Here is a 15,604-nt window from a genome sequence, read left to right on the forward strand (position 1 = left end):
GCAAAATTCTTTTAAAAAAAAAACAACAAAGTCAATAGCACGAGAAGCCGCTACATATGAAGTGGGCTTTTATGATGCGCGGTTCTTCTTTGCGGCATTAGTTAGGGACCCGAATGTTTGTGATAATGGTTGAATTTGTATTCTGTACTATCTTGTATCCTACAATAATAAAAAAGAATATAATACTAAAAACTTCGTTTTTATATACGTTTACTTTTTTTTTTGCTTTTACAAGAAACTAGGCATGCTGCCCAGCTTCGCTTAGGCTTTCGAAAACATTGACAATTTGAATGCTTAATTAATTCGCCCATATAAGGCGCCGGTTAGTCGAGGTCAGTTTTGACCCCCTCATCGTAGACTTTTCGGCCAACCGGCCCCCGTGTTCTGTCGCCCCAAGGCAAGATCCTGCCTATCGGGCACCCGACAACTTAGCTTTATAGATCATCTAGATCTAGATCTAGAATCTCTAGATCTATGTGATCTAAAATCTCTAGATCTAGATGATCTAGAATAGATCTAGATCAATATCTAGATCTAGAATCTCTAGATCTAGAATCCAAATAGATAAAATAATTTTTTAAAGTTTAGGCCGAGAAAATCGTATTGTATACATTTCATAGCGTACATAGCTCTAAATCATATTTGAATCTTTTCTTCTTCTTCTTCTTCGTTCTTAATTATTAGTGTTGAAGGGGATCGAGATTTATCTGCCAGTGGGTTTGAACTCGAAACTTTGTTCGAATTTATCAAACATGAGCTTTTTTTGCCGACTCGACCACGCCTCCAACACAATTAAGCGTTACGTGTCAATTGGTTATGCGCCATTGAGGCCATTGACTCCGATTTCAGCCTGCTTTTCTTTTTGGATTTGCTTCCATAGCCTTTGTCCAACCAAGAACAAACTACAAGGCAGCAGTTTAATTTTGGAGTTGTCTCTCCTAGAAGAGTGGCTGTCCCCAGCTAACGAGCCTCATCTGCCCGAGGGTTCGAACTCGAGTCTTTTCGGTTTAGCAACCATGAGCTTTACCGACTCGACCACGCCGACCCTCATATTTGAATGAAATAGCTCATTTCTTTTTATTCTAAACTCGGAAGATGACGTCATCAGTTTCATGCTCTTTTTTTTTAGTGTAAACAATAAGCGACGTCATTGTTAATTGCGTTCTTGTCCCAAGTTTATACACTTTTCCGGTTGCATAAATAATACTGTTTCTCCATATTCGAACACGCCTTTATTTTTTTTTTTTTTTTTTTTTTTTTTTTTTTTTTTTTTTTTTTCTTTAGATAAAATTGTGGTTATACATTTAAAACATCTAACATATTATTTTCAACAAAAGTCCGTAAAAAGTTCATATATCGCTGCCGATTCTGTCGTGATGTCAGGCGAAAATATTTTGCGGACAGAGAGAGAGAAGAGCGCACATGGGCCATTATATATTAGGATAGCATAGTTAACTTTTAAATTGGAATTATCTCCCCTGAGTAAATTTTACAATGGCCGATGCTGACGTTCATAGGCGTGTTGTTGTCTCTTTCAAGATTTTTTCCCCAGCCAACCCCATCCCATCCCTCTTTTTTAGCCTCGCAAGTATCGAGTAGATCAATGTATCGTTTATGAACTACTTCCTAACCGTGCGATTCACCACTTCAGCACATTTTGTCAGACACTAGACAGCACTAGTCAACAGATATTAATTTACTTGTATAGTATTAGGCACATCTAATTCACAACACAGGGAAGGTAAGATTATTTTTAGAAATTAATTAGAACGTTTAGAATTAATTGAACATTATTAATAGTCAATTACTATTTATAAATGACGTCATTGAGGTGGGGGTGTGTGAGGGTCTGGCTTTTTGTTAGTCGTTAAAAAATGTGACGTCATTTGTGGATTCCCCCCCCCCCCTAAATCATAAGGTTATCCGACGCGTGAGCTGGCCACATACAGTTGTAAATGGGAAAAACATTTTTCCGTCTATTATGCATTACTGCATCATTCACCCAATCGCCATGAAAACTTGGGAAGCTGTTGAGTACAGCCCCGCAAAGGTTTCTGTTATAGGCCTAACATTTGTTTACAATTGGAGTGGGGACGCCCAACGGAAATATGTGATTTAGCGCCCCGAGATCTTGCATAAGCGGATGAGGTTACTACTTGAAACCACCGGCGACAGTGTCATCCTGAGCGTATCACATATGAGCAGGTTGGCCCCCACATCCAGTCGTTTAAACGTTCCCACAACACTAGGAATAAGTCTCGCTACTACACTCGCTGACTAAATCTAATCAAGTGTTGCACAAATGTTTCTTCCAGACTGCCGGAAGAAACAATGTGTCACGCCCATCACCCTTGCAGTAATGTAACCGGTAGCTCCCAAAAGCCCCGTGACTCCCCGGACACCTGGGCTTACAGCATGCCCTAGCAGGTCTAGTTGGTAGTGTGGACAAACCCGTGCCCTAAGATCCAAGACATGAACTGCCGACATTGTTAATATTTAATTCAACTTCTGGAAAACAGGGCACACGTCTAAAAAATACACGGTTGGTAACGTTTTGATGAAAGCCTCATAAAAATCGGCGCCAGTTTGGTGTGTTGGACTAGATTTAGAGAGTCCGTGCTTTTCACTTGGAAAACTTAATGGGACCAGCTCGTGTGTTGGTAAACCGCTGATTTATTCGTGTACCAGATGGACATTTTTTAAAAATTTAAAGCGACCCTTGTTTTATATATATATATATATATATATATATATATATATATATATATATATATATATATATATATATATATATATATATATATATATATATTTATATATATATATATATATATATAGGGGCACAAAAAAAATCTGCGGGGGGGCCTTTTTTTTCTAGTTCCGCCACTGGCGCTTACAGCTTGTTTTCTAGCGTCTCCCAGTAGAGAATTATATATATATAGATAGTAGTCATTTTTTTTTCTTTTCTCCTTTTAGTTCCTTGCTAATGCTGGTCTAATTATTTAATCTTTTTTCTGAACTTTCATTTCTACAGTCCTCCATTTTGACTTCTAATTGCAAATGTTTCTTTTTTCTTTGACTTTTAGTTTTTTGAGTGTTAAATCTTCTGGAGTTTTCTATCTTGACAGTTTGTGGGACAGTATTATATCTCTTCATTTTATTAGTCAGGCTGTAAAAAGGTAAACATTTATCCATGGGTAAGGATTTACTTTAGCATAGGTGGTTTGATCTGCATCAGCTATTTGGTGTGACAGAAAGATTTCTCATAGTTAACCTCATCCAGTCACTGGTCAGGTCCATCTTGTATGGATGCAAGGCACAGACCCCCAGAGATGGCTCAAAAAATGAGATACAGACCCCCAGAGATGGCTCTTAAAATGAGATACAGACCCCCAGAGATGGCTCTTAAAATGAGATACAGACCCCCAGAGATGGCTCTAAAAATGAGATACAGATTCCCAGAGATGGCTCTAAAAATGAGATAAGACCCCCAGAGATGGCTCTTAAAATGAGATACAGACCCCCAGAGATGGCTCTAAAAATGAGATACAGATTCCCAGAGATGGCTCTAAAAATGAGATACAGACCCCCAGAGATGGCTCAAAAAATGAGATAAGACCCCCAGAGATGGCTCAAAAAATGAGATAAGACCCCCAGAGATGGCTCTAAAAATGAGATACAGACCCCCAGAGATGGCTCAAAAAATGAGATACAGACCCCCAGAGATGGCTCAAAAAATGAGATAAGACCCCCAGAGATGGCTCAAAAAATGAGATAAGACCCCCAGAGATGGCTCAAAAAATGAGATAAGACCCCCAGAGATGGCTCTAAAAATGAGATACAGACCCCCAGAGATGGCTCAAAAAATGAGATACAGACCCCCAGAGATGGCTCTAAAAATGAGATACAGACCCCCAGAGATGGCTCAAAAAATGAGATAAGACCCCCAGAGATGGCTCTAAAAATGAGATACAGACCCCCAGAGATGGCTCAAAAAATTAGATAAGACCCCCAGAGATGGCTCAAAAAATGAGATACAGATTCCCAGAGATGGCTCTAAAAATGAGATACAGACCCCCAGAGATGGCTCTTAAAATGAGATACAGACCCCCAGAGATGGCTCAAAAAATGAGATAAGACCCCCAGAGATGGCTCTAAAAATGAGATACAGACCCCCAGAGATGGCTCAAAAAATTAGATAAGACCCCCAGAGATGGCTCAAAAAATGAGATACAGATTCCCAGAGATGGCTCTAAAAATGAGATACAGACCCCCAGAGATGGCTCTTAAAATGAGATACAGACCCCCAGAGATGGCTCTAAAAATGAGATAAGACCCCCAGAGATGGCTCAAAAAATGAGATAAGACCCCCAGAGATGGCTCTAAAAATGAGATACAGACCCCCAGAGATGGCTCTAAAAATGAGATACAGACCCCCAGAGATGGCTCTAAAAATGAGATACAGACCCCAAAAAAATTTAAAATCAAATTATGAGCTACAAACTGGTACAGATTGTTAAAACTGTTTATTTTTGTGACAAGAACGCAAATAATAATGATGTCACTATGGAAAGTACACAAAACCAATTTTAGAATATGAACTATTTAATTCAAATTTGATTTAGATCTATAGATCTACTTATCAAGATGTACTCTATGTAATGTATACAATTTTCTTGGCCAAAAGTAATACAACTTACTTTCAAAACCAGCATGAATACCATTGAACAGCCGGTTTTTTAATGGAATCATTTAAGTCTCTTAAAGAGTGTGTGCATTTAATATGGTGTTGTGCTGACTAATAATGTTTATAATTTGGTTTTTCTAATAGGTATTGGTAGCCTATGTTATTTTAAATATGTCAGATTTTTAACTATTTAGTTTTTTATTTGCTTTGTCACTAATACCGTTCAAAGTGTAGTAAAGCACATTGCATTTTGACCAGTAACTTTTTATAAAATATTTTTCTCAAACAAGTATAAAATTAAAATATATGGGCCTATAATTCACGTGTAACGGCTATCGGCGGCTATTGGAAAGAGAAGTTTTAAAAGTAGTGTCTATGTAGTCTACACAGTATTATAACAAGTTGTAAGGTCAACTCAAGTTCGTGACCTATATTACTATTTCTTTTATTGCTTACGTACCGCTTCATTTTGTATGCAGATTGATGTTTTGTGGTTGTTAAATTCACTATATGAAAGCTTACATAAATCAAAACAAGTAAAGCTCTTTGTTACCACCCACCACCCACCCCACCCCCTTTCAAGTTGACATCAGAAATTTAATTCCCTTAAACTGTTGAGAAAACATGTAGAACAATATTTTGAATGCACTAAAAATTTCTCTCTCTTATTATCTGAGATGCATTTTTAATTCAAAGAAACTTACACTCAATTACAGGATTTGACAACAAACCCTCAAAATAAAGCTTTTAAAAATCAAAATATAAAACTTACACACAAGTTCCAAATCTCCAACAGTCTCATGATTCAATTCATCATCCTGTCAAAAATGTATTTTTTTAAATGAACCACATGTATTAATTGATTAAAATTCAGTAACTCAACAAAAATAATTTTGTTTTATAAATGTTATATAAAGTAATTGTTCCACTACCCAAATAGAAAATATACAAGAGAGAGGATACACTATTAACACACAAGACTAATGAGACAATTTATTTCTTGTTTTACATAGTTTCATTTACAACATTTTGATAATTTAACAGTTTCAGAATGAGCTTTGAATCAATAAGAGTTTTATTTTTATGTTACTAGGAAATAATAATTATCTATAATAATAGTTTCGTTGTCTGTCTGTGTATCTATCTGTGTATCTATCTGTCAAGAACGCTATAGAGAAAACACAAGCAGAGTAAAAACTTTCATAGTAAAATGAAAACGAAACATGACGTCACATAGAGCATATAGTGGGAAAAAGTCTAAAGCTGGGGAGTGCACACAATAATATGACGTCATTGATTCTCGAGTAAACATTGAATTAAAAAGCCAATTTTGTCTAATCTTAAAAGTGGTTTGCGTGAAGAGTTTCTTTCATACAATTCCTAGGGTAGGTGCGAAGCCCCACCCCCTCGTAAGAACGTCTAACCCCCCCCCCCCCCCACTCAAAAGAAATGTCGTCATTGATACTCTATAATAAAATTACTGCCTAATTCATGTGTCTAATCAAAATAGTGGTTTGCTAGCAGAGTTTTTTACATGCATCTCTTCGGGTAGGGGCGAAGCCCATTTAACCCACCCCCGGTAGAACGTCTAATCCCTCCCCCTAAAAAAACAATATATAATTTTCTATAGAAAATATATTATACTTTTACCAGTGTCTGGCTCCTGCGCCCCGGAAAATTTTATTCGCCTCTGCAAAAATTCAAGTGCCCCAACCCCAGAAAAATATCTGAAAGAAACACTGACTGCGAGAGTGAGGTTTATCGGCCGAAAGTAGGAAACGAGGTCTAAATTATAGAAGTAAGCTCTACCTTTAGTCTGTATGATCAACAAATACGATCAGTGTTTATTTCAGACTTTTTCCTCCCCTGAGTGGGGGGGGTACTTGAAATTTTCGGGGCAGGGGGCGGACACTGGTGAGTATATTTTCTATATAAATTCTATTTTGTTGAATGGGACAGTAGATGTGCTTTGAGATGTGTGTGTGTGGGGGGGGGGGGGGGGGGGCAAGTAGAGTCGCCTAAAAGAAACTCTAAATGCGACTTTTGTCATGATTGAGATTTGTTTAGGAGTATGGCTGCAACTATATTTAGTATCAATGTGCATTAACTAGGTAGAGATCAAGCTTAAATCAGATTGAAGTACCGATTCTGGATAAAAAATGCGTTTTCAATGTCATTTTTCGTTTCCGGTTAAATTGAATTAAGGTGGTGACAGCACTATCAATCTAGCACCCGTTGTATCCTTCCTCAACAGGCCATTTTTCTCATAGTGAATAGTTTTAATAACTAAAACACAATAAGTAATTATGGGCTAAATAAACCTGAAGAAAAATAGTATACTAAAGCATGTTCAGCATAATAATGAGAATAGTCATGGAGTTTCCTATCTCCCATCAGGATTGTTAGTAGGGGGGGGGGGGGGGGGGAATGAATGAATGGGTAAGGTTGAGAGTAAATATATATGTGTGTCTGTGTGTGTCTTTTATGCATTACTAAACCTTTCATCCAATCGCCATGAAACTTTATGAAGTTGTTGAGAATACTTCTGGGGAATTTTCTGCAAAAAAAGAATTTCAAATTTGCAGGGGTGGCGCCCCTTCAAGGCGCGATTTTATTCTTCTCTATGTAAATATAAAAGTCAATTGCGGTTTGACACTGTTCATCCGATCACCACTGAACTTTGGGGAGTTGATTAGAATGCTCCAGGGTAGGGTTCTGTAGAAAAATCTTTTTAATTTTTAAAAGGCGGTGCCCGGGAGGGTGTGATTTTTCTCTATATACCGTACCTAAAAAATAAAAGTCAGATGCAGTTCGAAACCGTTTATCCAAGTGCCATCAGCTTTAGGGAGTTGATCAAATTACTCTCTCGAAGGTATCTCTTATGTGTCGCCCGGGAAGGTATGATTTTTGTCAATACACAGTTTGGCGGCCAGAGTGTCAGGGCAGCTATCTAAGCACTTGGTATCCGTTAATCGGGCGTCCTGCATAGCGGATAAGGGGTACAACTATATTCAGCATTAAAACTTCAATAGGCGAAGCCAATGAGACAAGCGAAGCGCCCTGGACTCCACTGTGAGCACTATGGCACCTAACTTCGTTTTAAAAAAAGGCTATAGACTTTATTGAATCAGGCTAGTCCTCCGGCGCACTGGAAGGGGGCGATTTGGCACCCCTGGCTTACCCTTGAGCACCATGGCTCCTACATAAATTATAAACAGTGTGATAGTCTATGGATAAGATAGGGCATTATAGCTGTTCAATAAATTGAATAAGGCGAGTTAGCCATCGCCCCGGCAGGGTGCAATTTGGCCCCCCCCCCGGGGTATCCTGTGAGCAATATGATGCTTACGTCAGTTTTAAACATTGCGACGGAGTATGCATAAGATTGGGTTTCATAGTCATTCGCTAAACATAATCAGGTGTGTCTGACGGTGCCCCGGAAGGTTGCGATTTGGCACCCCTGGTTTTATTGGGCGGTATTATAAGTAAACCCGTGCCCTGATAAATATGATCCAAAAGCAGGCATTATTTACATTTAAATAACTCAGTTTTAGGAAACAAGGTCAGGCGTCTAAAAATATAGGGTAGGTAAAGCATTGATGAAAAGCCTTCTTTAGATTTTTTTATTTTTTATTGCTACACCTTTCATCTGATTGCCATGAAATTTAGGGGAAATGGTTGAGAATTCTCCTGGGGAGGTTTATTTCAATTTTGCATCGGCGGCGTCCCGGCAGGAATTAATTTGGGTCACCGGGTTATCCCATGAGCGCAATAGGCGCCTATGTTCGTTTTAAAGAGTGTGATTAAATATGGATAAGAGATAGTTTAATAGTCTTTCACTAAACTGAATCGGGCGCGCCCGCAGCAGGGTGGAATTTGCCCTGGGCTATCCTGGGACTTTCTTCTAACACTGCGACAATGCGCAGGGACAGGCACACTAGTAGTAAGTACATTCCCGGACAGATAAAGCTTGCTTGCTGTGTACTGAAACTCATCTATAAGAAAAAACTACAAAATCAAACTGCTGACTTGTAGTTCGTTCTTGGATGGACAAAGGATATCATACTATGAAAGCAAATCCAAAAAGAAAAGCAGGCTGAAATCATAGACAACTGACTATTTGGCACTTAACAGATTGACACATACTACTAAATAATGTTGGAGGAAATTCTGTCCAATATTACAATTAGGATGCCACAGCTGGTATTGGGACCTGGGACCTGTTCATAATTGGCGTGTTTAAAAACCCAAATCTGCACACAAAAAAATAATCTATTAAAAAAACAATTTTAAAAAAAAAAACCTATGCAAACAACTCAGCTATCGAGATTGAACATTAAACTTAAATACACATTGCTTCTCGCAAAAGCGAGAGCTTAGATTGGTTCAGATCCTGTAAGTAATCGAGAGTCGTGAGGCACTGTGTTCTCCGCTCAGCCATGACATTTTACGATAATTAATAAATATTTAATGATTTTGTATATACAGCTAAATCTAGGATATTTAGAAATAGCGACACAAGAACTAACAAAAGCAAATCCACATAACTAATTGCAATAAAACACAACAAAATACTAGCAAATCAACAAGAAAAATCAAATAAACATCCAAGTCCGAATAGCGGCCATGGCCTTAGGGACCCATGGCTGCTATTAGGACCTGGGTCCCTATAGGACACTGGTCCTAAAAGCGGCCTGGGGCTTTTAGGAACCGGGGCCCAATAGCGGCCATGGCCATAGGGACCCGGGTCCTAAAAGCAGCCCAGGGCTATTACTATTGGGACCCTGGTCCTAATAGCCACTTACTAAGTACTTACAACTAAGAAAGAGAATGAAGAAGAGTGATACTTTAAATTAAATTAATAAATTAAACATCTAGGCCCTAGGCCTATGCTTAAATGACGATAAATGGCTAGCCATAAATATTTTTTATTAAATAATAATAAATATAAAATAATATAGGCTTAATAAATGTCAAAACTGAACATATTTATCATTTGATAAATTATGTGATTATCTATAATATAACGCTGCTGGTAGTGTGTCAGTCCTTCCTTCCTTCCGTCATCGCTATAGATTTTGGAACCATAAAAGTAAACATTCGCACCATGCTGTGCTTTTCAGTGCACCGCAGTGTCTTATTATAAGTATTAGAGTAGGGTTTGTTTATATAGCGGCATAGAGCTATTTTATAATTGCCACGGTTTTTACTCTTTCGCATAACGTCAAGAAAATATTAAATACACGCAAACTGCTAAAACGTATTAAAAAGATTAATGTCAAATATCATTTTCGTTTAGGTTCCCAGAAAAAGTGGATACATTTTAATAAGATAATAACAGTACGGTAGAAAAATCAAATTAATTTAACTCTTTTCTAATTTTGACAAAGGAGGTAATTTAAAAATACATTAAACTCACGCTAATAAAAAATGTGAATGCAAATAAACGTTCGTCATAGAAGGAATTAGTGTTGCAATAATATAATTAGCAAAATGTGAATGCAAATTATTCGGATGTGTAAGAGGAAATTATTGTTAGGATATTTTAGATACTGCCTATTATTTATACTGTTTTCTAATTATTATTCTATCTTTCGGGTTTTATAGGAGATGCGTAGCGAGGGGGGGGGGGGGCATATGTCCCCGGGTGCCGACCTTAGAGGGCGCCAAAGTGGGTTGGAAAAAATTTGCGAGGGGGGGGGGTGGAAATCGTAAGTTTTAGGGCGGGCGGGGGGGGGGGGGGGGAGAGAGAGGGGTGCAAATCGAAAGATTGAGGGGGTTGCAAATCACCGGAAAGGGCGCGATTTGGCGCTACGGGCTAGACTGTGAGCAATATGCCTTTATGATTGCATTTAAATTGTGTTTATGTTATGGGTGTTGTGTTTGTTTTTTCGTTTTTTTTTGCGTTCATTTGTGTTGTGTTTAGTTTTGTTCTGTTCCCAAGTTGGTACATTTAAAAAAGATTTACCGTGGCGGAGCACGGGATGCAGCTAGTTAATTATAGGCCTACTATTGTAGTATAGCTAGATCTAGATCTATTTGTTATAAATCTAATAGCCAATAGTCTGGCAATAGTAGATCTAATAGGCCTACTAATAAACTTAAATAAACTATTACTTTATTATTAGGCCCTACTATTATTTAATAATATTTTGAAGTATTTTGAAGTATTTTAGGTAATCTATCGTTTTAGGTATGTAAAATCACTCGCGGCTAGTAATGTACAAAAAAGTTAGCTCATTGTCAAGGCTTTAATAGAAGTATATAGTGATATATTTGTGTCAAATATCTATATATATAATTCTCTTCTTGGAGACGATAGAAAACACCAAGCTGTAAGCGCGCTCCCTACCACCCCCAACCCTACATGGTCTAGTGAGCTGTGGTTCACGCTAAATGTTTACAATCGTAGAGCCTGGTTTACTAGTGAGGGCTATAACTATAAGGGGCAGATGTGTGTGGGGTAGAGGTTGGGGAAAGGAGAGGGGGTTATCCTCCCTAACGAGCTACTGATAGTGTTTTAAAGCAAATATTTTCAGTGGCAGCATTGGTACTGTCGAATTCACAAATTATGAATTACTGAAAAGTAGAAAATAAAACAACTAAATAGCAGCGTATGAAATGCAGCAGGTCGGCTCGTTATAGATAAATGAATAATAAACCTAAATCAATGGCTAAATATATCAATAGGCTTATAGTTATAGGCAAGAAATTATCTTTAAACAGCATGTTTGCGAGCAGGATTTGCTATATAAAAAGCGGCCATCTGTAAGTTAGAGTGGCTTCCCCTGAATCTTGCGCGTTTACTATAAAAAAAAAATAAACAAGATGGCTCAGCCATTGGCTGCTATAGTAAATGAGCATGGTTGCATCTGTTGGAACCATCGCTAGTCTTCATATAAATAGTTTTAATTCAATTGTTTAAAAACAGGTAGAATCTACATAATAAATGAAACAAGGGAACATTTTTGTGTTTTTCAAAACATAAATCCTCCGCAAAATGTGAAATAATTTTAAAATTTTTAATTTAAGGAGTCCCCTGTTTTTCACATTACTAGTCGCGGGCGATTTTACGTAGATCTAGATCTAGAAGCTAGATCCTACCTAAAACGATAGATTACCGTAGCCGTATTTAGATCTAGAATCTAGTAGTAGGGTTGTCGGCATCCGCCGAGTTCGCGGTAAAAACATGACCCGAAATCGCCCATTACTTTCTGATACCGGACCCACGAGATTTGGTTTTGCATACTAATAAGTTTTTAATTTATGGTAATTAATTAAGTTTAAAAGGTCATTTCCTAAGGTTAATTAAAAAGTAGAGTGGTTGTCCCTTAGTTTTAATGGCTTTGCGACCTGATTGCATGCTGTCTCTGCTTTGGTCTTCCCCCTGTATCAAGGTTAGTTTCAAATACGTTGGAATCTCGATTTTTTAAAAGATTCCTCTAGATGAGAGTAGATTACTGATCAGACATATCTTAAGTAATTGGAAATGAAATTTGTTTTTGGATATTTTGACTCCGACATTAGTTATACCCCTCCGAACGTAGACACTGTATGTAGGTCACGCTGCCACCATTGTTATATTTTTTCATCCCGATCTTCCTGCCTTTAAGTTTGGTCCACTAATAACAGCAATCTTATGGCATGTGCAAACAAATCTAATTTTTTATTTCAAAATATATTTACATACCCATCTTTAATTTTTTCAGCTCTAGTTCTAGTTTTCTAGAATATGTTTTTCCTAAAAATCCAATTTTGTCAGACTAGACTCTAGACTGACAAGAGTCAGACCTAGATCTAGATCTAGGTTACCTGTCTGTTGCTATACACTAACATTGTGCTAACTGTAATTTTAAGTATTCAAGTTCTACTTACCCTTAGATATAGTTATATGCTGAAAATCAGAATCCATACACAATTCACACATAAAAACATTGATCTGATAACTTCATTTCACTTATTACAAAATGGCTTTTGTATGGACTCTACTTCACCTGCCCAAAATAACAAGGCAGTTATAGACACATTACAGTGTTCATGTCATTTACTTTAGATTTCTGACTATGGAGTTCTTTCATTCACTGTATTTATATAAAATATTGCTTTAGAAACATTTTCATATTTGCGCAGCAGTTTTATAACAAAATGGCTTAAAGATGGACTCTACTTCACCTGCCCAAAATAATGAGGCAATTATATGCACATAACAGTGTTCAAGTCATTTACTTTAGATTTCTAACTTTGTAGTTCTTTCATTTGCTGTATTTATATAAAATATGGCTTTAGAAACATTTTCATATTTGCGCAGCACACAGTTTTTTGGGGTTATGGGAGGAAGCCAACACAAAAATATAAGTTCTGTATTATTTTTATTAATTTCAACAGCATTTACAAGTTCTATATATCATTCTAGTTAAACTCTGCAAATATGAACAAAATACAACTGCAAGTAAAATAACTATGCTCAATTTATTCAGGTATACCATGATTTGTCACAATTGGCCAATGCAAAAGCAAGGGGATTCCACCCCTCACAAAAAAATTCGCCAAAAAAAAACTATTTGAGCTAGACAGAAAATCTTTTTTGTTTTGTTTTCATATAGTTGAGCTCTACAAGAATATGTAATTTTTATTTTTATATGATGATTAGTGTTTTTTTACCTAAATCCCTACAGTAGGCCCTATTTATTATTTATTTTCTTACCTCAACAAGATCAAGAATTTTTTTAACAACCTGCTGTTTAGTTCCATTAAAAACTTCAAGACTAAGCTGAGAATTGTTTATTCTTCCCCATTGTGTAACTGTATCTCTAACTGTTGAGGATCTGCATCTCAAAATCACTGATTTCAAAATTTCTTTTGTTTCAAAAACCTTGCGTTTTTCTGACATCTCAACAGCAAAAACTTATGGTAAAACCTTAGTTTAGCGTCGGTTATTATTCCGGAATCGTATAGCTGCAGTATAGCAGTAAAAAACAGTAAAACAATGCCAAAGTCTGTCACTAAACCAGCTCCCAGAGCAGAAGTCGATTCTAAATAAAATAAATAGATCTAGATCTAGTAAATTAAATAAATAACAAAGGCTAAAAATAGTAAATAAATAGGCCTATAGCTTTAATAAAAAGTTTAATATACTGGGTGTTGGGAAATTGCGAAAAGCGAAATACGAGGCGGTAAACTACGAGAAGATAATGCGAGACATACCTGCGGAATCACGGGTAAATAGTGAGACACCTTTTGCGAAAAAAAGTTTTGCTTATTGCTTATTTAATATTTTTAAAATATTTTTTTGTTTTAAACTAAACAAGCATAAGCTTTTCATCTAATATATAAAGCTCACTTCTGTATGTAAAAATACATATGTTTGTCGTTGGTCTTGGATGGATTTAAGTGTTAGACAATTATCGTGCGCATTTGTCTAAATTTATGAGTTAAAAAATTACTATTGAAAGTGTTGGGAAATAATTTTCATTTTTCAAATTACAGTAATAATTGTCGGCATGTTCATTAAACACAAGTTTTAAAAAAATATCATCTTTTACAAAAATTCTAATTATGTCTTTATTTAGTCCTATAGCACTTACTTCCCTTTGATAAATTAGGAAAACACAATTACTTCCCTTTATAAAACCATTGCATTAGTCGAAAATAATTTACTTTTTAATTACTTTGTTTTGGTGTTGGGAATAAAAATAATTACATAATTAGCGGGGATTGATCAAGTGCAAATGTTGTAGGTATTTTACGGATAAGCTTGGAGTATTAAAATTGTTCATTAAATTGAAACAGGCGCGTTCGTTTAAGTGAGTGCAAAAGACTATGAATAAGTTGGGGTACTATAGTCGTTCATTAAGCCAAAACAGGTGATTCCGCCCCGGGCGTTTATGTTCGCGTTAGTGTTTTCTTTGTGTTTATGTGGGTTTGCGTTAGTGGTTGCGTTTTGATTTGGTTCGTTTTTGTTCTTTCTTTTTTCGTTTTTGTTTGTGTTTTTTTCTTTGGGTTTGTATTTGTGTTTTTGGTTGGTTTTGCGTTTGGATTTGGTTTGTTTTCGTTTGCTTTTTCGTTGTTTTTTTTTTGTTGGTATTGGTGTTTGTGGTTGGGTTTGTTGTTAGGTTTTTGTTTTCGTTTGCTTTTTTGTTTGTTTTTTCTTTGTGTTTGTATTGGTGTTTGTGGTCGTGGTTGGGTTTGTTGTTAGGTTTTTGTTTTCTTTTGTATTTGTAATTGTGTTAGCGTTATGTTTGCGTTTTGTTGCTTTGGTTGGTTGTGGTTTGGGTGGGCAATGCCGGGTTTATGATGATTACTAAACACACAGGTAATGGTCTGTAACAGAAAGGTTTTTCACAGAAGCCAGAGCAGGGCCTGGCCGGGACGGCTAGTCTATTTATATAATTCTCTTCTTGGATACCCTAGAAAACACCAAGCTGTAAGCGCGCCTAGCAGTCCCCTCTCTACCTCTCTATATAGGCATATTCCTACCACCTCCACCCCCACATGGTCTGGTGAGCTTTCGTTCACGCTAAATGTTTACAATTGTAGAGCCGGGTTTAGTGACGGCTATTAGGGGCAGATAATTTATTTTGAAACGATTTTAAACTTAGGGGAGGTAACTAAGAGGAGGCTGCTTTGACGGTGGAGGGGGGGGGGGTAGGGTAGGGTTTGGGTGAAAGGAGGGTGAGGGGGGTGTAATCGTCCTTAACTAAAATCGAAACGCCGGAGCGAAAATTCGGACACTTCTACTTGACAGATACGGTTCACAGTTGGCACTGGGTCAAGACATGAAGACAATGCAATCTGAAATTAAATTTGACTTAATTGGATGCCTAATTAATTTTGTATGAATTAATTAAAATTTGGACCAAATGAGTAGGCATTTCTATCGAACCACACCACACGCGTCATCACGTTCAATAGCGCGTC

General features: G+C 37.0%; 1 protein-coding gene across 1 annotated transcript in view; it reads right to left on the bottom strand.

The window, feature by feature from the left end:
• LOC131927226 (centromere protein N) overlaps positions 1-13,775 on the bottom strand; it is a 31,306-nt gene extending 17,531 nt beyond the window's left edge. The window contains exons 1-2 of the mRNA XM_059282981.1: positions 13,392-13,775; positions 5,460-5,505 (exon numbers count right to left, since the gene is read on the bottom strand). Of these exons, the coding sequence (XP_059138964.1) occupies positions 5,460-5,505; positions 13,392-13,577 (232 nt within the window). The 5' untranslated portion in view covers positions 13,578-13,775. The remainder of the gene's footprint in view (positions 1-5,459; positions 5,506-13,391) is intronic.
• Positions 13,776-15,604: the final 1,829 nt, after the last annotated feature.

This window comes from Physella acuta, unplaced genomic scaffold, assembly GCF_028476545.2.
Source record: "Physella acuta isolate Inbredline_101_S28 unplaced genomic scaffold, ASM2847654v3 ptg001384l, whole genome shotgun sequence".
NCBI lineage: Eukaryota > Metazoa > Mollusca > Gastropoda > Physidae > Physella > Physella acuta.